The sequence below is a fragment of the Dermacentor variabilis genome, chromosome 9, assembly GCF_050947875.1.
Source record: "Dermacentor variabilis isolate Ectoservices chromosome 9, ASM5094787v1, whole genome shotgun sequence".
NCBI classification, from domain to species: domain Eukaryota; kingdom Metazoa; phylum Arthropoda; class Arachnida; order Ixodida; family Ixodidae; genus Dermacentor; species Dermacentor variabilis.
In genome coordinates, this window is record NC_134576.1 from 136,216,690 (window position 1) to 136,240,678 (window position 23,989).

At 43.2% G+C, this 23,989-nt stretch overlaps 1 protein-coding gene and 1 pseudogene across 3 annotated transcripts; both read left to right on the forward strand.

Moving 5' to 3' along the window:
- The first annotated feature begins 1,898 nt into the window (after nt 1-1,898).
- Nucleotides 1,899-23,460, forward strand: RYBP (ring and YY1 binding protein). 3 transcript variants are annotated; one of them, XR_012822799.1, is made up of 4 exons: nt 1,899-2,095; nt 9,278-9,406; nt 12,877-13,226; nt 17,596-23,460. XR_012822799.1 is itself a non-coding variant. In XM_075669586.1 (4 exons), the coding sequence occupies exons 1-3, from the start codon at nt 1,950-1,952 to the stop codon at nt 13,166-13,168; spliced, it is 567 nt and encodes a 188-aa protein (XP_075525701.1). In that variant the 5' UTR covers nt 1,902-1,949; the 3' UTR covers nt 13,169-13,175; nt 17,596-23,460. The 3 variants fall into 3 exon arrangements, 2 of the variants coding, with proteins under 2 accessions (XP_075525701.1, XP_075525702.1); XM_075669586.1 differs by having other exon boundaries at nt 1,902-2,095; nt 12,877-13,175; XM_075669587.1 differs by having other exon boundaries at nt 1,903-2,227; nt 12,877-13,175.
- Nucleotides 19,276-19,457, forward strand: LOC142558686 (U2 spliceosomal RNA; annotated as a pseudogene).
- Nucleotides 23,461-23,989: the final 529 nt, after the last annotated feature.

Here is a 23,989-nt window from a genome sequence, read left to right on the forward strand (position 1 = left end):
ATTGTTAGGCGAACGCGAAGATAATGCAGCAATATTATATGCAAAATTTAATTTGATTCATTAAATTCAGGGTTTTTATACATGCTTAATATAAGGCACGCCAGACGTAGTGGGTAGCCTGGATTAACGTTGACTGTCTGGGGTTCTTTAATGCGCACCTAAATCTACGTACACGAACGTTTAATTTCGCATTCCGTCCTCACCGGAATGCGGTCGCCGAGGCCGGGGTCGAACTCGCGAGCTCGATCAAGCTCAGCAGCGGAGCCGCATAACTAGGATACTGTGGCGAGTACGCAAAGATCTATGCAAATAATGCATAGTTTGTCTACCACATACGATCTGCGAGTTTAGATTATCAGCATATCGCTTTTTATGCTGCACTCCCATGGTGTAGCTATATATATAGCTAGGAGTCTTCAATTGCATGTACTTATACATAAACGTGTCATACACTTATAATACTAAGACAGCCGGCCCCTGCCTATAATAATCATGTATAATGTTTAGACAAATTTTGTATTCAATATGAATTATGTGAGTAATTCACAGGCTTCATTATTCGTAAGAGTGTCTTGCTGGGCTATTTGGTACAATGTTTCGGTACGTTATACTAGGGGAATGCCAGCAAACTTGAAAAAGAGGGGAAAAAAAGCGAGAAGCAGGCATAGACAAAACGACCACGTGGCTGGACTAGCAACTGAGTTTTATTGAAAATAACGCACCCCAAGTTCGTATTGAACAAGCGCAAGGCAGTACTTCTTATATACACGGAAATCGCTTCAATTTACACTGATCGAGAAGTTGAAGCTCTTTCCGTGTATATGATAATATCTTACCTAACACGGCAACACCGATCAAGAAATTGAAGCTTTTTCCATATATATGATATGTTGTGTCTTGCGTACGTTCAATACGGGCTTGGGGGACGTTGTTTTCAACAATAGTGTTCAGTTAATTGTTAGTCCAGCCGCCTTCTGTCGCTTTGTCTGTCTAATGCGAAGCATTTGCCACTTTGACAGTATCTATCTATCTATCTATCTATCTATCTATCTATCTATCTATCTATCTATCTATCTATCTATCTATCTATCTATCTATCTATCTATCTATCTATCTATCTATCTATCTATCTATCTATCTAGCCGCTTACTTCTTGGTATGTACTTACAAACATAGAGTTTCCTACAAAAATTACTTGTAGGAAACTCTATGCTTACAAGCATAGAGTTTCTCACTCTCTATGCTTATAAAGCTTACAAGTGTACCAAAATTGGCATTCCTTCCTCCGTGTTGGCATAGCATGTGAAGGACATGAGAAGTGTGTATAATGAACATAAATTATCGGTCATGACATTGAATATCGTGACAGATATCATGTACGTCATGAAACAGCCACATACGTCTTGGTGCTCTCATGGTAGTTTCGTTAACTTGGTATGTACCGATATTGGCATAGTATGACAAGAGTGTACGACGAACATAAATGATAGGTCATGACATGCGTGTCATGTAGGTCATGAAACTGCCGCCTACGTCCTGATGTTATGACACTCCTTTACATAACATCGGTTCCCACAGGGCGTGGGATCTGCCGGTATATTTATAAGGTCCTACTGCTATGACGTTTAGTTGTCGTAGCAAAGATTGCGAAAAGCACAAATTTAATCAAAACGAAATGAGCGCGATAGCATTCAAATCTCGCGCTTTTATGGTAGATTTTACAATTTGCGTGACATTTTATCCACAGCTTTGCACATTACTAGGCAACTATATTTGCGTTAATTATAGTGGTTTTGAGCAGCTGTGAGGCTGTAAGCGAATTGCTTTTCGTGTCAATTCACTAGCGCTAGCTGCAGAGAACGGCTAACATTTGCGGTGACAACGCTAAGCCTAAAAAGATCAAAACATGGTCACGTGACTAAAAGGCCAGCCATCTTGAGCGTCGTTTCATGACTGCGACGCCGCGTCCTGAGGATTGTGCGCCTGGTGCGCCTAGTGCCAGTGGGACCGTACGGCGCCGTTTGTGGACAGCTCAAGAAACTCGCCGTGTCGCAAGTTTGTCCCCGCCACCGTCGACAGCCATGCAAAATTGGAGGTCGGTACTACGCTCGCTGCCGCTAGCGTATCAATATCTCCGTAGCTACCAGCACTGCCCTGCAATGCAAAGAAGCGCGGTTCACCGCTCGTACTGCTTCTAGGCCATGGACTCAAAGAAGAGTCCCAATAGGTGAGTATTCAGTCACCGAAACTCGACCAGTTACATCCGCGCAAGTCGTGTCTGACGTAGCAAAGTACGAGGTAGCTGCCTGTGGCGCGGCGGCTTGATTGGAGGCCATCCTTACCCTCACACGAGAAAGAAAAAAAAAGCCTGTTTGCGCGCAAGGCTCAAGTATCCTCATGTCATAAGTCTGATATACGCCCTTTCCTCGTCTTTGTGTTTGTTTTCATCTCTTTTATACACCGACGTATACCCTTTTGGAAAACGGCGGGCTCGTTCCTGGTATAAGTCGGCCTTGCCTTTCAACTGTAGCTGTTGATTTGCCCGCTACTACGTTATCTGGGAGGAGCGGCGCATAAGTCACTGGCCGCCAGGAAACTACCAGATTTTCTGCGCGCTCGCGTATTGACTCTGTGGTCGTCGTTTTCAGCCGCATCGGCGTTTTCCTTACGTGTTGTGTAAGCGAAACAAATCACTTGCAAATGATGCGGACGCACATAAAGAGCGTATGTGTGGCACACCGCTGTGGTTTCCAAGCCACTCGTCAGCGTATATCATGTGACGACGTATTGCTGGTTTCCGTTAAATGCGACGAGAAAAGTAGTGACATAGATTTCTACAGCTTCAAGACTGCTGCAGGCGTTCTAGAATTGACAGAATCATCAATGTACGCCGTCATATAGGCGGGCTGTTACTATCAGTCGAGTTAGTCCCTCGCGTCACACGGCTACAATAGACAGGCTAAGAAACACGAACCAACTTGTTTGTAGCTTTAATGCTGCAACTCGCTAATGGCAAGGACGCTTTATCAGGCCGAATTTGGTTCAACTTTAGTTGCAGAAAAGAGCAAAACTGTCATGTGAGGTATATCTGCACCTCTCATGGCGCATTACACGAACTGTTAAGTGTTTATGTTGCGGCTTAACTGATATTCTTTCATACTATGATGATATAATCCGTCTGTTTACAGTGAAGTTACTGCCAATAAAGCTTTCCTTGGCCATTGTAAACATTAGTTTATAGTCGTGCCCTCTGAAACAGCCTTCTGGTTCGTTTAGTGTCATGAAGGTTCAGTCTTTGTCAATGTTGAAGCCTTGTTGTACAAATGTCCAGCTTTGTCCCAAGCACAGAGTTGTGTAAGAAACAGTAATGATATGAAGTTTGGTCTGATGGAATCTTGCTTTGTTGGGAAAAAAAATTGTACAGGCACTAAAGATGCAAAAAATATCTAAAAGCAACATTTACGCACATGCACAGGAGCCTTCTTCACAGTGAACACATGGTACAGCGAACTTGTTGTGAACAGGGCACCTGTGAGAGTGCTAAAATGCCAAGTTTTTAATTTTTCACCTACTTTCATTTTCCCGGTTCCTTACTATAAGTAATACCACAGCAGTTAATTGGGTTCTTGGCATGTGGCTAAATTGTATGTGGCACCTTTATCCCTGCCGTTGCTGTTTTTCACGAGCACTGTGTATTGAGTTCTCTTGCTTTGCAGCACACCTCTCAAGTGCTCTGGACAAAATTGTATATGTCTGTAAAGTGGTGTTGCAAATTCGCGGTTGGGAAACAACACAGTTTTTCTACAGTCCTCTCTTGCAGTAATACTTTGCTTTAGGTACAAGTTTTCTAAACTTCAATAGGCAACTTGGCCAGCACGTAAGTGATATGGCCCATTGTTGATCTACCAGCTGATTTGTCTTAACTTGAGTATTTGCAGGAATGGTGACAAAAAGCAGTAATGTTCTGTGTATGTGTAGCAACTGTTGAAGCTATGGCGAGTTGGTAATGTTTCATGTCGATGGTGTTCACAGCGCAGAAATATCTCAGAAATAAGGGACAGACAGGGAATGAAAGAAGTTATTTCGGCCAGTTATGCTGTGCAGATAATTTTATTCTTTTTAGTGATGATAAATGAAGCGCTTACACTTTCTCGTTTTTCTTCACTGTTGAATTGCTTGTAGTGGAGCCTCTCGCCTTTTTAACTATATCGTACGAGCATCGACCAGACGCTATATCAGCGCCTTACAGCAGCGATAATTTGTGAGACACGGTAGTACGCACAAAGCACTCTTCAGTGCGAGTGTCATCACATATAGTAACATACGAAACTTCTGCTTTGATAAGAAATTCATCTTTCTGAAGGAAACAGTGTAGCATGCAACATTTTCACTAGAGAGTGCAAGCATCAGTCTAGTGCATTATCGCCATTGTAAGTCGCTGAACGAGTGTGCAGTTGATGCTCATGTGGTATAGTTAAAAATGCAGGAGGCCGCACGGGGTCATCCACTCTTGGAGGAACCACATGAGAGCGTGCTCATGCTCTGTGGTTTGCCACATGTGCAACTTGGAGAAATACTTGCGCCGGTGCTTTAGGAGCCAGAGGCGGCGCTTATGGTGTGTCATCTGCTACTATTCCAGCATGCAAAAAGCCTCACCTTATGCTGCCACTGTAGCTTTGCTTGCATCACAATGTCCAAATGCCCGTCTTTTGTGTAAACCTTCATAAAGCACGGAGTGTTTTATGGCGTGCGGCATAGCAAGCTGCTTGAAACAAGTAGTCCGATAATTTTTTTTTTTATAGAGGAGTTGTTTCAATATTTGACAGCACGCCGTATGCATGATAGGTGGGCCTATTTGCTACTCATCTCAATTTACCTAATGAGCTCGGCCTTACTCAGTTCAATCATTAGCGCTATGTGCCGAACGGGAAAAAGCGATGCACTCGATGAAGATTTTTCTGAGGCTGGTCCGTGACACATCTAGTGCGTGTTAACATCTACTTGTATTTTCACGTTAGGTCATTTTGCCGCTGAACATGATTTGGCCGTCCATCTATTTATTAGCACGAGGCAGTTGCATTGATGTAGCAGCGAAGTAATGCGCATTTACAATGTGCGATTTTACAATAAATGGATTGGCTGAAAGAGCGTAGGTTAGGGCGTGTTGGTATTCCATAACTGAGGTTTTTTAGCGCACGAAAAGGGACGAAAGACAGTGGCAAGACGCGGACACAGCGCTATGGATTGGCCTCAGGATTGGCTGACAAGGGAGAGTATGGTAAGCCAAGGAAGATGGCGAGAGAGATCAGACATGCAAGGAAAAGTTGCGATGAAAACATTGTACTGAAGGTTCACATTGTAATATGTCTCAGCTCCTCTGACTTTCGATGTGCTATAAAACACGGTCACGAAAAATGCCATGAAGTCCCTCAGAAATGCACAACAAATAAAAAAGCAGGTGTTCTGTGACAGGCGATAAGACTCAGTGCTTTACACACTGTGATAAGAAAGACTTTCATTCGGGCACGCTGCACCGTGGTCTGAGCAAATTTACGTTGCCATCATAAGGCAAGGTTTTGCACGTCCCGGCACTGTAGCAGACGACACACCATAGGGCCGCACTATTGGCTCTCGATGCACATGTGCAAGCAATTCGTCCAGCGACCGCTTGCTCACATGTTTCCTCTAAGAGTGGACCACCCTGAACATCATGTGCACCTGGTGCACATGTTTTTATACTCTCATGCTCGGTTACTCCGAAATCTAATTGATTGACTGATATAGCACCGTAATATAGAGGAATGTGTCATCTTCATTCTAAAAACATTTTCTTGTTTTTCTCTCAATTATAAGAAGTATGAGCCAAGTTGCCTTCTTGAGAATACTGTTACAATGTCAGAAAAGCAACATTGAATACCCATGACAAGATTTGCACACGGTAACATGTCTTGTGACATACTTAATCTTAAAGGCTGCCACGTTACCTTGTTACTAGCAATGACCATATGAAGCCAAGAAAGAAATTAGTTGTGGTTGAAAGTGAAGTGTAAGAAATAATGAGGGAAGGGAAAATGAAAGTGGATGAATATATAACTTGTGGGAGCCACACGCACAGCCTCCTCATTACGCATGTGTTGTACTAACACTTGTGCTACATTGATGACCATCAGTCCAGCCAATATCTTGGGTATTTATGTGTACTAGGTCGAGCCCTGGGAGTGTTAGCCAGTGCCACTCAGGGCTATGGTGGGTGGGTGTGGGACATTCTTTTTTGCCTGATGGTGTCGTGTAGCGTGTGAACTTTAGGGGCGGACACATGGCTAATAAACCCTTATATGCTACCTAAAGATATTAAGGTTGCCAGATTCTAGACCCTCGGTATGAACGAACGAGAAGAGAAACCGAAGGGCTCGATTCATTTTCTAATCGGGACCATATGGGGCCAACAGGCAATGGAGACCAACAAAGCATATTGGGAATTAGGTGTAGTTTAAATTGAAATGCAGAAAATTATAAGGAAAAGGGAAAATGCAAGTGGACAAAAAGATTAATTGTCGCTGGTGGGAGCCAAACCTACAAACTCCATATTATGCTACCACTCATGCTACGGCCCTCAATCCAGCCACCATCTTGGGTATTTGTGACTGTGGAGACACCATCTATCCAAAGATGGTTTCAGTGGTTTGGATTGTGGGTTCAGCTGCCTCTGGCGACACATCATCTTTTCATCCAATTTCATCTTCCCTTTTCCTGCTTATTTTCTACATGTCAATTTCAACCAGAGCTAATTAATCCTAAGCTTTCCTTGGCTTCATTGCTTGTGGACTTCACATGGTTGTAATTAACAAAAAAAATCAAGCCCCGTAGTTTCCCTTCTTCTTGTTACTAGTAGTCACTTGGGGAAATATTAATTGAAAGTTAATTTTGCAACCAACATGGGTAACATCAACTTCAGACGCCCAAATGGAACATAGACCATCTAGCATGTACGGCTTGCTTACTGTACACAAGAAGCAAATTTGCCATATTCTTTCTTCGGATCTACTAACAAGAAATTACTTTGGCTGTTGTGGTTGTCTGAAAAGAAGCAATGCAGAATGTGCACCAGTGGGAATATGCAGCCATTACTAATTGGGGCACTCGCTTACGAACATGTACAGAGTGCAAAAGCAGTTGATATTTCAGGAATGGTGCTTGTTACTGCGTAATGGAAAGCAGCTGGTCCCGTTAATGGCATACCAGCATGCAGAACACATGGAAGACACCTGTCTAGCGTGACTTGATAAGCTCTTACTGTTACATTTGAAACAAAGCACTGATTGTGTCCTGCTAGTGGGTTTCCATCACTGTGTTTTGTGTACAGGGTGTTCCTTTTTAGACAGTGCAGATTTTTTAGATAAAACTACTAATGAGTGCAGCAAACGTAGCATTTTTTTAGAGGAGTGCCTAGGCAAGGTGGACATACTTTGCTGCTAATGACATGAGCTTCAGAAGACTAATCAGTAATTGATTAATTAATGCTTATTAGTGCCTTCTCGTTAATTAACTTTTTTGTTAGTGCCTTGGGGGCAGTTGTCTAAATAACAAATTTGGGGGCAGTGAAATTTTCATGCACACCCATGTTTATTTTTAATCTGGAAAATTGCACCATATTTGAGATATTCATCATCAAATTCCAAAGCTCAGTTGAGGCAATATAGAGACCAAGCGCGTCCTGCTGCAGATCAGACGGCAGTGCCCTGTAAAGAAGTGTGGGGCAAAGTTTGAATGATAGCATGCCGTGGCAAATCCTGTCCCAACTTGCAGCCACACATGCTTGCCAGGCAAAGCGTGCCATATCAGTAGCTGCTGCAACTGGCCGATGCGTTAAGTTTCAAACTTACTCGCGCTTGTTGTCACAGGGCGTTTTGGTCTGACATGATAGCAGGGTGACCTTTCCTGCGCTCCCGTGGCACTCAATTTCTATGTTGCCTGGATTTAATGTTGAAATTCAATGATAAATACCTCTAATTAGATGGGACTTTCAAGATTTAAAGTGTGCATTAAAATGTGACCACCCTCAAATTTGCCATTTAAACAACTGACCTGAAGGCACCAATAAAAAATTAATAAATATGTTCTTAATTAGCCTTCTGATGCTCACATCATTAGCAGAAAAGTATGTCGACCTCACATAGGGACCCCTCTGCAAACAAAACTCCATATTTGCTGTGCTTTTAGCCTTTTTGTAAAATATATGTATTGTCTGGAAAAAACACCCTGTATAGAAATTATGTAACAGCACGAAAAATAAGAAAGGGATGACGATAGAGATGGAGTGAAAACAGCGCTGACTTCCTTGTGTTTATTCTACTGACCATGCTAGGCATACGTACACATTCTTTTCTCCCCTTTTTTCCCTCTTTCCTGCTGGCGCTTTGTATGTGTACGTACGCCTAGCATCGTTGGTAGAATAAACAGTTGGAAGTCAGCGTTCTTTTCACTCAATCTCTATCGTCGTCCCTTCCTTATTTTTCGTGATGTTGCATAAGTTGCAGTGAACCAACTAGCCCAGCAAGCAACTGCCCTTTATATGTTGCTGTAGATTTATCATGACTGTGGAGACACCACTTATCTCTATTTTCTTAATGTAATATACTTCCCTTGGATATCCACGAAAAGGAGCAGAGGTCACATTAAACTTTCACGTGAATAGTATAAACAAGAGATGCTTATAGTGGCATTAACCAGGGTTCATTGGTGCTTTTACTAGGTCTCCACAATCTGGCATAAAGAGATTAAACTCTGTGCTTTTTGGTACAGTTGAGAATCGAGACTTCAGCTCAACCGAGTCATCAGCTAACTAAGCAAAGGAAATGCTGTGCCACTGGTCAAACAAGTAGCCAACCTTTAAACTTCAACGGTGTCCTACTCCTACCAACAGAAAGACTGTTGCAGCAATGCCAGCATATATATGGTAGTGCAGCTAATGTTGACAAAATGTGTGGTGTGGGTCAGAGGTTCAAGGAATCGCTGATGAAACATGGCTCGATTATGATGAAAAAGAAAGGAAAATCTCGACGTCACAAATACACGAAGGGGAATGGTGACACCACCTTAGCATATGTGTGTACAGTTATTGCTACTTTTGAATGCTGTACAGGCATTCCTTTTTCTTCCCTTCTTCCTCTTTTCCTTCCCTGTTTCTTACACGTCTAGCAACTGCATGAAAGAAATGCAAATAAAGTTAACTCTGCGAATGCAGCTAGGGTTTTGACCCATTGCATTACCTTTGCAGACGTCCGAAGCGGCAGGCGCCGTCATCCAAGGAGGAACAAGTCTGGGACTGCAGTGTTTGTACGTACCGCAATACGGCCGAGGCTTTCAAGTGCCTCATGTGCGACGTACGCAAAGGAACGTCTACCAGGTGTGTTGGGGCCACTTGCCACCCCTTTTTGTCGATTCTTGTTGGGGGGGGGGGGGGGGGTCTTCCTGTCAGCTGATAATCTGACTGCTAAAAATGGCAGGAGGAAAACAAGGCTGCGCTCAAGCATTGCAGAGGGCAAACAAATAACATGTTTCAGTACCTACGCATAGGGGTATTGGGTATTGGTGAACTGAACACAGTGCGATGACGTGGTATAAACCCCCCAGAAAAACATGGCTCTTCTATCTCAAATTATGGACTGTAATTGAATGTGTCAAAGTTCACCCTCTTCAGTACCATAAGAAATGTAAGCAAGCAAATGAGTAATTTTTCTAAAAGTTTATTTTATACTATTTCAGGAGCTCAGTGAAAATAAATTGGTCACATAAGCATTTTGAAGCCAAAAAGCCGTGCCTACAAATGTGGATACAAGTTGTGAAAACATCTTGTGAGCTGCTCGCAGCCATATTTTTTAACAGCTGCCTCAGTTGACATATGACATCCTCCTTTGGAAAGGTAGACCATGATGCAGGCTGATATACTTGCGTGAGATAAATGCCTTGAAACTTTTCGCTTAGGGGTACGTGGCGTTAACAAAATGTGTCCACACATGCGGACACTGGCAGCAAACAGGAAGATTTGTGAGAATGCTGGCAACTGTGCTTTTTTTTTTTTCAACAGCTGCCTCAGCCAAGATTTCGCGTTTTCCTTTGAAAGCTAAGTAAACTATGGGGCCCAAGGTGAAAAAAGCGTGCAATTTTAATGCCTCGCAACTTTTTACTGAAGTATTTGGCTTTAAAGAAAGTGTCCACCGATGTGGACACTGGTAGTGAAGAGGTTAAAGTAAATTTGAAAGCGCTGCAGACTCCAATGACCAAAAATTCAAGGTTGTGGGATGCATTTTATAATGAGTCATCGTAATTACATAGTAATTAAATCTGTTTAATCTGCAGTCAGTCATGTTGTGCTTTTCATAAAAAGAACTGGTTCATTGGCTCAGAGCACACGCATTTATTGGCTACAATCTTTATGAGGAACTTAAGACTATTCCTTCCTAATTGCTGACAAAACTTAGAACATACCATCCAACATGGTAGTGCTGTCAGCAAAGTAGTTGCGTGTAGCATTACACAGCACGCAGAAGGGAAAGGGAACCACATTGTATAAGCAAAGACTTCTTTCTACACGTAGCTTAATGGCCATGATGTTTTCTTTGCCACTCCTGGACATCACTAGCAAAAACAGGTAGTGTACAGCCTGGTAGAAAGGGAGGAAATGCATATTAGAAGCATGAGGCAGTCAAAATAAATGTGATAACACATTTTCATTATCTCATGTGAGAAATTTGTACTTTTGAGCAACTTTGTCTTTCTGCTTTTTTTCAGAGGATTACTCAACTTTCAAAGCATGTTAATATCAGGCAATATCCTGGAAATTTATGAAGAAATAACGAGCCTCATATGCACTAGATATCTGTACTATCTGCTAGAAGAAATGTGAAGTATGCAAGTATATTCTGATTCAGTGGTCGTAGTCTCACAGCAAGACATTCCGTACTATATTTTCTGTGCAAAGAGTTGCCGCAAATGGCAGTGAATTCAATGCCGCATAATTTTGCTCATCAGCTTTACGCAGATGTGAGACGGAGTTGCTGCTGAGTTAGGCTATAGCCAGAATTCTGCCCAGAAAATTTTTTAGGGGTAGACGTCCTGAGGCGGGGGAGGAGAGTTACAAAGGAAACTAAGCCTCTCCACCCCTAACTCCCTCCTCTCTACCCTTCATCCCCCTCCCCCCACTCCTGGCACAGCCATTATGACTTGTGAATTGAACATTTACCAATTTTCCATTTCAAACACATTAACGGAACTAATGTGAGCCAGCGACGCATCATACCATCATCGCAAATTTTGCCATGACAAAGAAATGCACAGCTTACCACTGTCAAAATGTGCACAAAACATGTGCTGGTGATTGTAATCTATGCCAACCAATCGGGTGGTTCCTGTGTCTAGGTGATAGCAGTAATGAATTGCAATGCTAGTTTTTAAGCTTCTTGTTTGCTTTTCTTGCTTTTATTTTTGTGCTCGAAATACGGTGCTGCAGCTGTCAGGCTGAGATCTCTCCTCTTTACAATGGTGGCATAATGGCGGCTTTATGTCAACAGAAGGCTGTACACTTCTCAATGCAATGGAACCCACTGACTCCTAGTTTTCTGATTTTTGTTGACAGCGAACTACAGAAGTGCAATTTTCACAACTTCTACATCACATTCTTTTTTAATGTTTCCACATGTGATAGAGGAACACCAGAGAATCACGAAAAAAAAAATTTGACTAAATCAACCTTTCTAATTGTCGAGACCCCTCAATGGAGAGGGTGGTAAACACAGGACGATAAACTTGCAACGGTGGGCTGTAAACTGGAGCAGTGGGTGGCATTATCTCTGCCGTCAACTGTGTGGAAAACCATGGCTGTAGCCCTTTCCGAGCGGAGCTCCTCAGGTGTCACTGTAATGCCTCCTAGGCTATTGTGAGCCTTTGTGAGCTCTTGCTGAAAAGCAATGCAGAAGTGAGAGGTGCTCTTTGTACTCATATACAATAATCCAGAGAGGAGATGATTCCCCTGATGGTGAGTACTGTTATGTCCTCATAAGATCTGAACACAGACAGCTCAGGGACATATCACTTTTACAGTTTGTTTTTATTTGACTGGTAATATTTGTAAATGTAGATCCCCTTTTGTGTGTGTGTGTGTGTGTGTGTGTGTGTGTGTGTGTGTGTGTGTGTGTGTGTGTGTGTGTGTGTGTGTGTGTGTGTGTGTGTGTGTGTGTGTGTGTGTGTGTGTGTGTGTGTGTGTGTGTGTGTGTGTGTGTGTGCCCTCTAAACCTGTTGCATAGTTGATCATGCCATTCAGTGCTGGTAACTTGGCAAGAAAGTATCTAAATCTGAGGGGGTTTTTAGTCGCCTCAATAACTTTGCCTTCTTAGGGTCTAGTTACCTAACCAGCCAGTAAATTGCCATGGTGAAGTTCATCAGGTGACTTGGACAAATTTCAATATCTCACCACAATTTTGTCCCAAGGAAGATGTAAACACCTCCATTTTGTCACTGCTTCTAAAGTATATCGAAGAGTTTATTAGTGAGCCACCTGGGGTGCATTCAAAGCTGCTTTTCTAGGCAAAGCACAATCTTGGCATCTGATACCGCTTTAAAGATTTGGAGGTTGACGCCTTTTTATATTCCCGCCACTGGCTTGTCACAGCACAAGGTAATTTAAAGCTATAATAAATTTAAAATGAATAAGGAAGACTTACAGAAAAATACAAACAAAAAACAAAACTGAGCAAGTCATCATCATACAGTGAATTTTTGCTGAAAACGGAGTGTTTGGGCTATGACCTAACAGCTTTGTCCAAAAGAGTCTTGCCAACACTGATGCTGTGTGTCATCTCCCATCCGCATTCTGTACAGGAAGCCGCGCCTGAATGCGCAGCTGGTGGCTCAGCAACTCGGCCCGAGCAGTGGCCGCAGGGGCTCGAGCAGCCGGCGAGGGAGCGGGGGCCCCGGTGGGGGCTCCAGCGAGAGCTCCCGTGGCAATACCCGGCCCCGCCTCAAGAACGTGGACCGGTCTTCAGGCCAGCAGCGTGCCGTCACAGTCAACAACGTCACGGTCATCATCACCGAATTCCAGCCTAAGCGGCTGTCCGATGCCTCTTCATCAACTGATGGGGCACACTCGGATGGACACGCAGAAGCACGTTAGGCCTTAGGTCAGTGAAATGAGCACAGCTGTGTGGCTTACTGGGACATTAAAGAGAAAAGTAAGTTTAGTTGTGTTAGTAAGTTACACTTGTACAATACCGAAAAACCTACTGTTGTTAGAGGAGGCCTGGAAGGCCAGAAAAGACCTTAACCCTTTGAAGGTTTTTATGTACGGCGGCGGTTTTCTGTCCCGCAAGGTCTTTGCCATACGGGTACGGTTCCGACCCTCCTTTTGAAATTTCGCGCCATAATGACGGTGCGTGCTCACCGGGAGGTGCTGCCACCTCTTAGCACTTACAAGATGCGTTTGAAATTGGTGCTACCTTCTTGGGGAGATAAACAGAGCTGATTGCTAGCTTCAGCGCGTCGCTCAGACTGCGGCAACGCCCCCTTTGGCGGTTTCGGTTTCGCGCGAAACGTCATTTTTTTCTTTGTCGGCACTCTCTTGCAGGACGGTGGAAGTTTATTTCTATCTTGATTGGCGCTGCTCTTAGCTTGCTTATCAGCGTCGTTCGTGAGGTATTCTCGCTCTCAGTGGCAACGCGGTTTCGCGGTTTCGGTTCCGCCGCGTGTTCGCAACGGAGGCACGCGAAACGTGGTTTTTCTTTTTGTCGGCACGCTCTCGCAGGGGCAGCGGAAGTTGATTTCTATATTGATTGGCACTGCTGTTAGCTTGTTTATCACCACCGCTCACGCGGTATTCTCGCTCTTCGCGGCAACGCGCTTACGCGAGAGGGTGCCTCAGACCTCTGCCCAAGGCAGCCGCACTCAGAGATGTCATGTGTGCGCCAACACAACTCATCGCTCCAAGAGAACAGACGCGCATTTTAGGTGTGCAGACTGCGATAAGGCACTGTGGGTAGACCCGTGTTTCAAGGAGTACCACGCTCGGAAATACTATTGAACATTTTGCAGTTCTGAGTGATGCCGACACCAAAATACTGTTCCTAATTATTTTTTACTATTTATTCCCGACTTTATACATTTTGTACATTCAAGATCCGCAATAAAGTAATTTGACCACCTGGAAAAGTTTTCTTCAAAATAATTCGACCCTCAAAGGGTTAATAATGAAACAAGAGTGGCCTGCAAGTTCCCACACCAGCTCGCTATGATGTCATGAAGTTTATTTGTTTCATTAGCCCTTTTCATTACAAATATCTGTTTTATACTGATTTGAAAAACACACGAATATACAACGAAGGAAAAGGAAACCACAGAAAGCCATGGACTGAAAGTACTTCTCTGTAACTGACTAGGTCCGTGTACACAATGCTTGTTCACCCGAGCAGCAACAGCAGCATAATATATATTTGTGTCACAAAATGAAAAAAATCGATGGAATATAAATTGTGATGCACTATAGCAAAATCAACCTAAATATCTCAACAAGAAATACATACAGTATTACAGTATAATCTCTGCAATACGGTCATGCCTGATACAAATTTTGGGGTGATACGAATTTTCAAACGTCCCAGCCCAAGTCCAATGGCTTACAACGTGCTAAATTGCTAATGTTGCGAACCGCTTTTCGAGCTGTGGCAGATAATGTGAACTATCTAACCGCCACCTAATCTCCCCGGCAGAGCACGACCTCCCCCCCCCCCCCACCATCCCATCCTCATCCCCGCCCTTCCACTGTCCTACCTCGCAAGAAAAAAGTAAATCTTTTGCTAACTTGTCAGCAATTTTCAGACACCTTGCAACGTTACCAGTAGCCAGCGATCACATGCGACCCGGTCTTGCTGCGTCAGCAAGGTCAATAACATTCTCTTCCATGTGGAGCCTTATCTCTGCATTTTACACCTTTCGTTATCTTTGGCGCCCGATAACAATTGAAAGCTTTTCTACCTTTGTACTCGTCGAAATACAACGTAGCTTTGCTGCTGCAAAGAAAACAGATTCCCTTATCTCGAGACAACAAGGCAAATCTTGAAATGTCGGCCTTGGAACACGCAAAGTGCGCAGCTTGCTGCTGCCAAAATATGTTTGAAACAAGTGCGTCAGTGATTCAAACTTGTGTCAGCCAACAGGAGTGCTTTGCATGCTGCATGACTGTAGTAACGAATCTCCGGCGCTAGTTTTCCCTTTATCGTGCTCATGTTTGGGGATTTTATTTCTGCGTAAGGAAGTACAGCACTGCAGCTACTAATATTTTTTTATTATTAGCTCCTTTTTTTGCAACAGGGCTTTATTATATAAAAGAGCCAGACTGAACTTAGGAAGTTTCTGTAACTTTCGCTGAACCACAATGGCCCAAATGCACAATATACTTTGAAGTTATGAAACATGGTAATACAGTTCAGTTTTAGACTGGACACAGCAAGATATGCAGAACACGTTTGATGTTCTCTGTATCGCCGTGTCCTGTCTAAAATTACACCATAAAACCATGTTTAATAATACTTGTTACCAACTAGTCTTAGTGTCTCGAATACTTTGGAATCTGCAATTTTACGCAGATGTACAGCCTTGGGGTTGGGAAAATTGAACTTTGACTTTCATTTTCTGTTATATTGTATTTCCATGAATATTACCTGTTTTCTGACAAAGTGCGTCCGAAAATTGTTCGCGTGCTACAATTGGATATGCAACCAAAACTGCGTTCGTGGCTTTGGCAAGGTCCGTCAGAGTTGTTAGAGGCACTGTCATCACCATAACGAGATGGCAGCATAGCATTATTTCTTGGATTTCTGTGGGTTCACTTAGTGCTCGACTACTATCAGTTTCAAAGATATCACTTTTGCGAGATTTCAAGCGGCTCTGCCCCGGATGCGTGGGCATACATTGCCACCAGCAATTCTGGTGAAGTGTCGAGCATGCTATCTGTCCATAGTTCCAGGAATGTCAAGTGCCATACATTTCAACTAGTCTGACATAGTCACATAAAATCTCGCGAAAATAATAGTAGTATCTCTAAAAGTGATAGCTAAAGAATACGGCCTTCTCTGCTTGGTATCTGTGGCCAATGAAGCACAAATGGCAATGACAACGTGCCACGTTCATTAGGAAAGCTTATTTTAAAAAAAATATTCCTCTTCAGTGAAAGTTAACTGCACATCTAATTTTTTTCTGATTGCGAACGTGGGGACTTGCCACATTTTCTTTTATAAGTCGAATGCATTTTACATTCAGGTGTATCACATTCTGGCACACATTTATTTTCTTGCTTTTAAGCCCGCAAAAATTGAGTGCACATTAGATTTGGATGAGCGGTGAAGTTGTGTAAATATGGCAATCAGCCTGTTACTGTGGAAACAACAAAAGTAGTTCTTCAATAATACTAAATCTAAACTGCATTGGTGATGCTCTTTAGTGCCCCTTTAAGGGCTGCTAATTAAAATCACATTCACCAGCAAAATAAAGTTGAATTGCTGTTGACCTTTAAAGCTCTTTTTTTGGGGAGGCGTGTCTCAGAGGCTGTATTGCAGAATTGCAAGCACTGTTGTACACTGGCAAATTTTGGCATAACTGTGGTTAAATTATTCGTAAATCTTCATTTTTAACTTAGAAGAATTCATTGTGTTCATTTGTATAAAATTCTTGCTGCTTCGTAAATAAAAATGTGTGCTAATTTCTGCGGAACTTCAAGGGGATTCCTTTACTTCATTCTATCCATTAGCTGGTTACAAGTTGTTTTGTTACAATGTGGTTCGACTGTGACTAGTAGCATTTTACTTCCTGAAGCCATGGCAATCGGCTGTGAAGAACAGCACAGTGTAGGACTAATATAATAGGACTAATATAATATAATAACTAATGTAATAAGTTTTTTTGCCACCCAGCATTCTTCAATGTGCACTACATGAGAGTGGGTTTGTAGCCTAATCCTTTCGAATACAACTGCTGCGGCCAGGACTTGATCACATGATCTCGCTGCTCAACAGTGTGGCAGGAAAGTTGCTGCAATGTGTTTTCAGTAAACACCACTCACTTTTCAACTGTCGGCTCTTGATATAACGAGCACAGATACAACAAAGTGAACCTCAAATATAGATATCAGCGTGTAATGAATGTGTTTTCATTTTGCCTGTCATGGTAGCGCAGTGGCTATGGCCCTGCAGTGCTGAACTCGAGGTCGCGGGTTCAATTCTTTCGATGGGGGCAAAATGTAAATATGCTCGCGTATCTATATTTAGGTGTGCATTAAAGAACTCCAGATTGCCAAAATTAATCCAGAGCCTTGGTATGCCCGCCTTGGTATGCCTCATAATTTGTGGTCTTGGCATATAAAACCCCAAATTTCAGTTCAACTCAAATGTTTTCATGTCGGTTACAAGTTGGTGATAAGCTCTAATAAAGCATTTTATAAGCATTATGAAGCAATGCAAGCATTACAAGTTCACTCACTGTGAGTAAGCTTGTTGCACTGAAAGTTCTTCACGAACATTGAAAGCATCATTATATTCTTTTCTTTTTGCGCAGGTGCAGCTGACATAATGGTTTGAACTTGCCAGCCACCTTTGCACCACTATTGTGTTCTCCCGCCCACTCGTCAGTCCTCAGTTTTGGTGCCACAGACGCTGCTTTCCTGGTTGCCAAGGCTCTTGAGAGTGAAGTCAAGCATTCCGTGTCAGATCCCCTCCAGCCGGATCGGTGTACAGTGCTGCACCATTGTAGCACGTCCATTGCCAACCACATTCGCATGTCAACTTGCGAGGACATCTGCCTTGCCTGTCAAATTTCAGGTGCACTGGTTGTCCTAGTTAGTAGCCGAAGTCCTGAATTTGCGCTGTCCTGTTGCAGTGTGGGCGCAGCATCCAACTTCCCAGTGCAAGCACTAAACCTGCATCAGAGCAATTCTGAGCGGCTCTGTGACAGCCATGGAGTGTGGTGCAGACAACACTGGTCATAGGAGGAGTGCTCATATAGTTGTGCTGCCAATGCAAGCCATTGAAAAAGACCTACTGAAAAAGTGTTCCAAGTTCAAACCAACATTGGTGGTGTGTGCACGTGGCCAGGCTCTGTTCCATGTATCTGACAGCTTCCCCAACCAACTGGTGCTGCTTTTTCTCTGTGTGCGGCTAGCGTGAGCGAATCGATGGTGTTTTCCAGCTGATCCCAAGTTGGCCCTGCCTCATACTGTCTGGGTTGAGGAGGAAAGTGTGAATGCCAGGATTGCCTTGTCAGACCGGACAAACATCACGACTCCTGGTTGTAGCACCAAGTTTGCAGACTTTGCTACTCTGTACATTTCTCCAAACTGTTTGTTGTGTTCTTTTCCCCCACAGCCTCTGTCATACATGCCTGATACTGAATAGAAATTGTTGCCGAGGTCTGCGAACGAAAAATGGTTTCTTCGTGGGATGAGCTAAATTGTAAAGTTATAAGTTACACAAGTGTGGGGTGTGTTGTGACGGAATAGATCCTTCAGTGAGGCTGACTTAGGAAATCAGCTTGTGCATCTCGTTTTTCTTGCATCAATTTTCTTTGTATAGATGACATGTCGGTCAGCGAACAAAATTTTTGGAGGTAGTGCTTCCATGAGCATTGTTTTAGTTTCCTTGACAACTTGTCTGCAAAGTGATGCAGAGTGGCTATGCTGTGCAACCTTTGGGCTCTGTTGATCCAGATATTTATGGAACATAATTGCACACATTGGTTTTTACATTTGCCATAATGTGAAAAGAACCAAGTCCATATTGAGGACTTTTATGTTTAAAGGCCAACTTCAACAAAATTTCTAACTGCATAAAAAGCTTAGGCTGAGATAGGGGGGGGGGGGCTATCCACCATCCAAATTATACACTTGAAATATCATAGTTGCATCACAAAAAGCTTGCAAAAATAGATGTTTCTGATACTGAAGGTGTAAAAAAGAAAAAAATCGCGAGCCATTCCACTCTGTGAAGGTGGAAGACCAGTGAAGCTGTTTAGCATACGACACAGAGGTGACACAGAATTTTGAACATTGGTATGGATTCCTTTACAGTGATTTTTTTGTACATTCACGTGGACGACGGGACTGCTGCCCTGAGGAGGTGGAGGAAACTACATAGGCATTTACGTATCGATGGGACCGCCACCTCTGGAGAGCAGAAGGAAAGGAAAGGAGATGCGCAAGCGCTTGGGAATGCCGACATAGAGAGGGCTTTGCGAATGTAGACGTGGCCCAAATGGGTCAAAGTGTAGTATCTGTTCTTATCAGCTTAATATCTGATACAGGTTGTATTTGGACCCAAAATATTAAACTTGCTTTTGCAAGTTGGCGGGGTGCTTGAAGCCTGCTTCACGTTCACAGCGGGTTGGCCCGATATTGCACCATCTTCAGGATTGGACCACGGTTTTTCGTCTACGGACATCAATCCACTAGAAACTAGCCACATACAGCTTCATTCTAGAAGACAATGTTGCCGCTTTCACTCGGAGATGAGCTGAACTTGAGCATCATGAGCTGAATGTTGAGCATCAGCGTAGCTCCTTGGCATGGCCTTTTATATTGGGCGGTGCCTTGGCACAATGAAAATTCTGGCGATCCTGGTCTGGGATTTGCATCATATAGGCTAAACACCAGATGCACACACCTGCTTAGGTGCAATTTAGAATTTGTCAATTACCAGCCCTACACCTTTGTCAAGATTGCTTAAACAGTATATACATGTAGTACTCATTTATATCCACTATAGCCAAAGTGAAATTTTGTCGCAGTTGGCCTTTAATGAACTGTTCTCTTAGCACATGACACATCCAGTTTTTATTTTCCCCGAGTGGTGCGCTGTAATATTTTTCAGCCAAGTGTTGCTGCCACGGTTTTAATTCCCTGTCGCGATCAGCCGAGGAAACCTGAGCAGTAAAAAGTTAAAAAAAAAAAAAGCCACAGTATTCTAACTGTAGTTGGTGGCACCACAATGCAAAAGGTTTCTGAAACTTTCACTAGGAAGAAATGCGGGCTAGTGTCCTTGTGGGCTTCTCCAGCCATCACGAGAATGATGGTATGTACAGTCACTGGCTTGTCTATATAAATACCCTCCGTGGCAATAAAACCACTGTTCAGCATGTTGCTGACATGTTGTTATACTTTGGTAGTGAAATTTGTCTCTAAAAATATTGGACATCCTGTGAAGCGCTGTGAAGTCACAAGTGTAAAGGCAGCTTACAATACATATTGTTGCTGCTGGTGGCGGCACCACTATATCTCTATTTTGTGGAAAGTGTATAAAACTGAAATGTGCAGAATGTTCAGTGCAACTCTGCACAAGTAAAGTGAAAAATGACAAGTTAAAGATGCACGGAAAGAAACAAGCTTCGAGTCATAAAAGTGAGTCTGTATTTGGGCAGGGAAGTTGACAGGTGTCAATACAAACCGTGTGCGTCCCATCTTTCCCACGATGGTTTAGAAGTGGCAGCAGCAGTTTTTCCTCGAGCAAGGGGCTATGCTGGAAGTATTTGCCGCCCCTGTTGTGCGGTCATGTCATTCCTTTATTCCGTCAACGGGCTAACATAGCACTGCCGAAGGTCTGGTGGCTTTGGGAAATATGTGCCCGGCTCTGCCTTTGGCAGGCAATATTTCTGTGTTCACATTGCTAAAGCAGCGCCTGCTGCTTTTCTTGCACTGCCCGTGTACTCTGTCTGTTGATATTTCCCCATGCAACCGTGGCGTTTATGGCATTGCTCATTGGCACCATTTGGGCTTGAACCATCTCCATCACCCCCCCCCCCTACCTACTTGCTTCTTCCATTGACATGCTTTCTCTTACTGTGTTCCGCTCGAATTTAAAGCGTTGCAAGCCTTACTTTGTAGCTGTGTTGGGACAGCCCCTCGGCTTGGCGTGCTTGGTGTTTGTGGAGCACCATGTGCTTTGGCCTTGGAGAGTGCAGGCAGTGCAGGACAGAGGGCCACGCTTGAACTCGTGGCTGCGAAGAGCGCATTGCGTGGGTTGTCGCAGGAGTGGTTGGAATGGGGGAGCCGCAGCCACATAAAAAAGTGATGCGAGTTTCCTCACAGTTTCAAGGCTAATTGTAATGAAATTCTGGACCATGTATAAAAAGCCTATTTTCAGATAATGTAAATATAAAGCAGTGTCCATGCAATAACTTATTTGAACTATGAGTGGATGCTTTATCAAAAGCGAGCAAACATACATTTTTGACACCGAAACTGAAAAAAAAAGGAAGCTGACATTATACGCCATAAATAATTCAGAACACAGAACATCGACAAGTAGTGCAGGCTCCGAGATGCACCTGTGGTGCACTGAAAATATTGATTGTTGATCTCAGGTTGGCATCATACTACTATTTGCTGTGCAATGCCTGCTTAGGTGCTATTTAAAGCCTTTTAAGGGGAAAATTACACAATTACCAGCCCTGTAGCTTAGGCTGGACTGCTTCAATAGTATGTACTACTCATTCACAACCAATCTAAGCAAAGCAAAAGTTTTGTTGCAGTTGCCTTCCCATGTACAGCCTGGAACTGAGAGGTACAGTGAGCATCAAAAGTTTGTGGGGTGTGGGTTCTCCATAAAACAAAATTTAAATTTTCTAGCAATTTATTTGTGCCTGCAGAAGCGAAGCTGTACAGCACTATGATGTTTTGAGTATCGTGTACTATGTTTTTCAGGCAGGACATTGCACTATCAGGCTTCACGACGAGGGTTTCGACCAGGGTTTCGACTCTTTCTCGGATTCCATGCCCCATTATCTTTTCACACCGGTGGTAATTTGCAGACAACTGCAGTGGGCATCTCCTTGGACCTTCGCATATTATCGAGCTGCGGTTAGATTTATATTTTTAAATACTTAGACATATTTTTCCCAGTGCTACAGTGTTCTTAAAATGTGCCAGTGGGTGTGCACTTTGTGTCAATATGAATAGGAACACCTAATCTGTGTTCAAAGAGTGGGTCTGTCAGTTTCATAAGACAGAACCTCACTTGCTATTTTTTGTGGAGCTATTCTGATAAATAAGTGTGCTCATGGAATTTTTTTCATTACTAGCAGACACAAGAACAATTGTCAACTTAAGTTGCAAATTTCGATTTCCCTTTCATATTTACTAATAGAGATTCGTGTACAAAGCTGCCATGGGAAATTGTATATGTCATGTTCATATTTGAGCACTGTCCACTTGTGGATTGAGGTACGCTGGATGGGGGCAAGAAAATTGGATGCGTGGGCCGAGCATACCTTATAAAAAAATACTGTTGAGATCTCGGTGTGCATTTGTGTTGCTCTCTGTGCTGTATAGTAGCCTTGAAATAAAAGAGCCTCCATATAACACTTGACCTTACAATATAGCCCGTAGATTTTGGCCAATAACATTAAGGAATTTTATTGTGCTTGCCAGTTGCTCATTACCATTCAGACCTTGCATTGAAACTGCATTTTGGACTCTTTCTTGTGCAGTTGCATATTTAGCAGTGGTACCTGCTTGGATCATTCGATAGTAGAAATGAAGAAAACCATTTCCTTCTGGGAAGCTGGTCTTTGACCCAGCAAATTGAGGCTGTCCATCCACAAAACAACTTGGCAGAGGGCAGTAGTGTGAAAATGGTCATGTTTTGTAATAACATCTTTTAATTTTATTCCTTTTTCTTTCATCCGTCGAGCAGCGTGGCCAAGAGCAGCAGTGTGTGACTTTGCAAAGGGTCAGTATTATATGAAAATAATGTTTGCGCAATATTCATTGCTATTCTCGGACGCATATGGGCGGACGATTCTCGGACGGCAATCGTATGCTCAATTAGCAGGCAGCAGCGGCTTTAATTTATAACAAACCTGGACCCGTTTAATGTGAGGGTTCTTTGCACTCAATTTTATTCTGCCCTTGTTGTCCATTGGTTTATGACCAGCTGATGACTTAGGCAGAGCACCTCTCGGACCACTGGTGCATTGCATCCGAGTGTAACCGTTACATTATGGTATGTGCCTTGTATGCAAGTGAACATAAAAGTGCAATCTTGATGCAAGATTTGGGTGCTGAGAGAGAAGTTGACAAACATAAAAGCAGTTTCTTAAAGTTGTTTGCTGAAATATGCAAGTCAGCGTACACCACTGTCTCGCAGTGCATAGACTGCGGTCTGCTCAATATGGCACATTGCAGGGGAAAAAAAATAGTTCACGCCTCTGCAGTGCCTTTTTCTGGTCATGGGGAAAGAAAAGAAGAAAAAAACTCGCTCAGATGTGCAACCAAAATCCTCATACTGGTGCGGGATCGTATTTATTGCTCCAAGAGAGAATTTTGCACGTCTGACTTGTGAGCTTGTTCCACTCTAGACTCTGGTTCTATTTCAGATTGTGCACGACGAGTTTTTAGAAGCGGAGAAAATAAATTTTTTTACACTGCCTGTATTGCTGCCTCACCCTGTTTTGGCATCCTGTTTGCTGCGCTATGCATGCCTACCTTACTCGCACTAAACAGAAATATTAGGTTGCACTAGATTGGTAGATTTGTCTCCTGCGATCATAGGAAAGTCTATTCGCTCTTGGGTGTGCATTCATTCCACAAGCACGAGTAGATGTGTCACGGCCGCATACTTGGTCAACCTACGTATGTGTGCAGTCTCTGCACTGTGTGCAGACGCCTCGTATGCCAGGAGTGACACCAAAGTGAAAGACTGGTAACTACGCCACCTTGAACGTGCCGTACCAGCTCTGCATGACATGTGCATTTTGAAAAGTGCCATGTCGCGGCTTGTCAGTTGTCGGAATGCAAATAGTCTACCTGGAAACAATAACTTTTCGTCATAGAGTCAACATATTTATTGTATGAAACTCTGACTATCACGGTGGGAGATGATGAGAAGTGTGTAAATTGAACTGGCCTCCAGGAGAGAAGACTCGCTAATGTTACGCGCTTTCCGAGACAGGTGGCACGGGA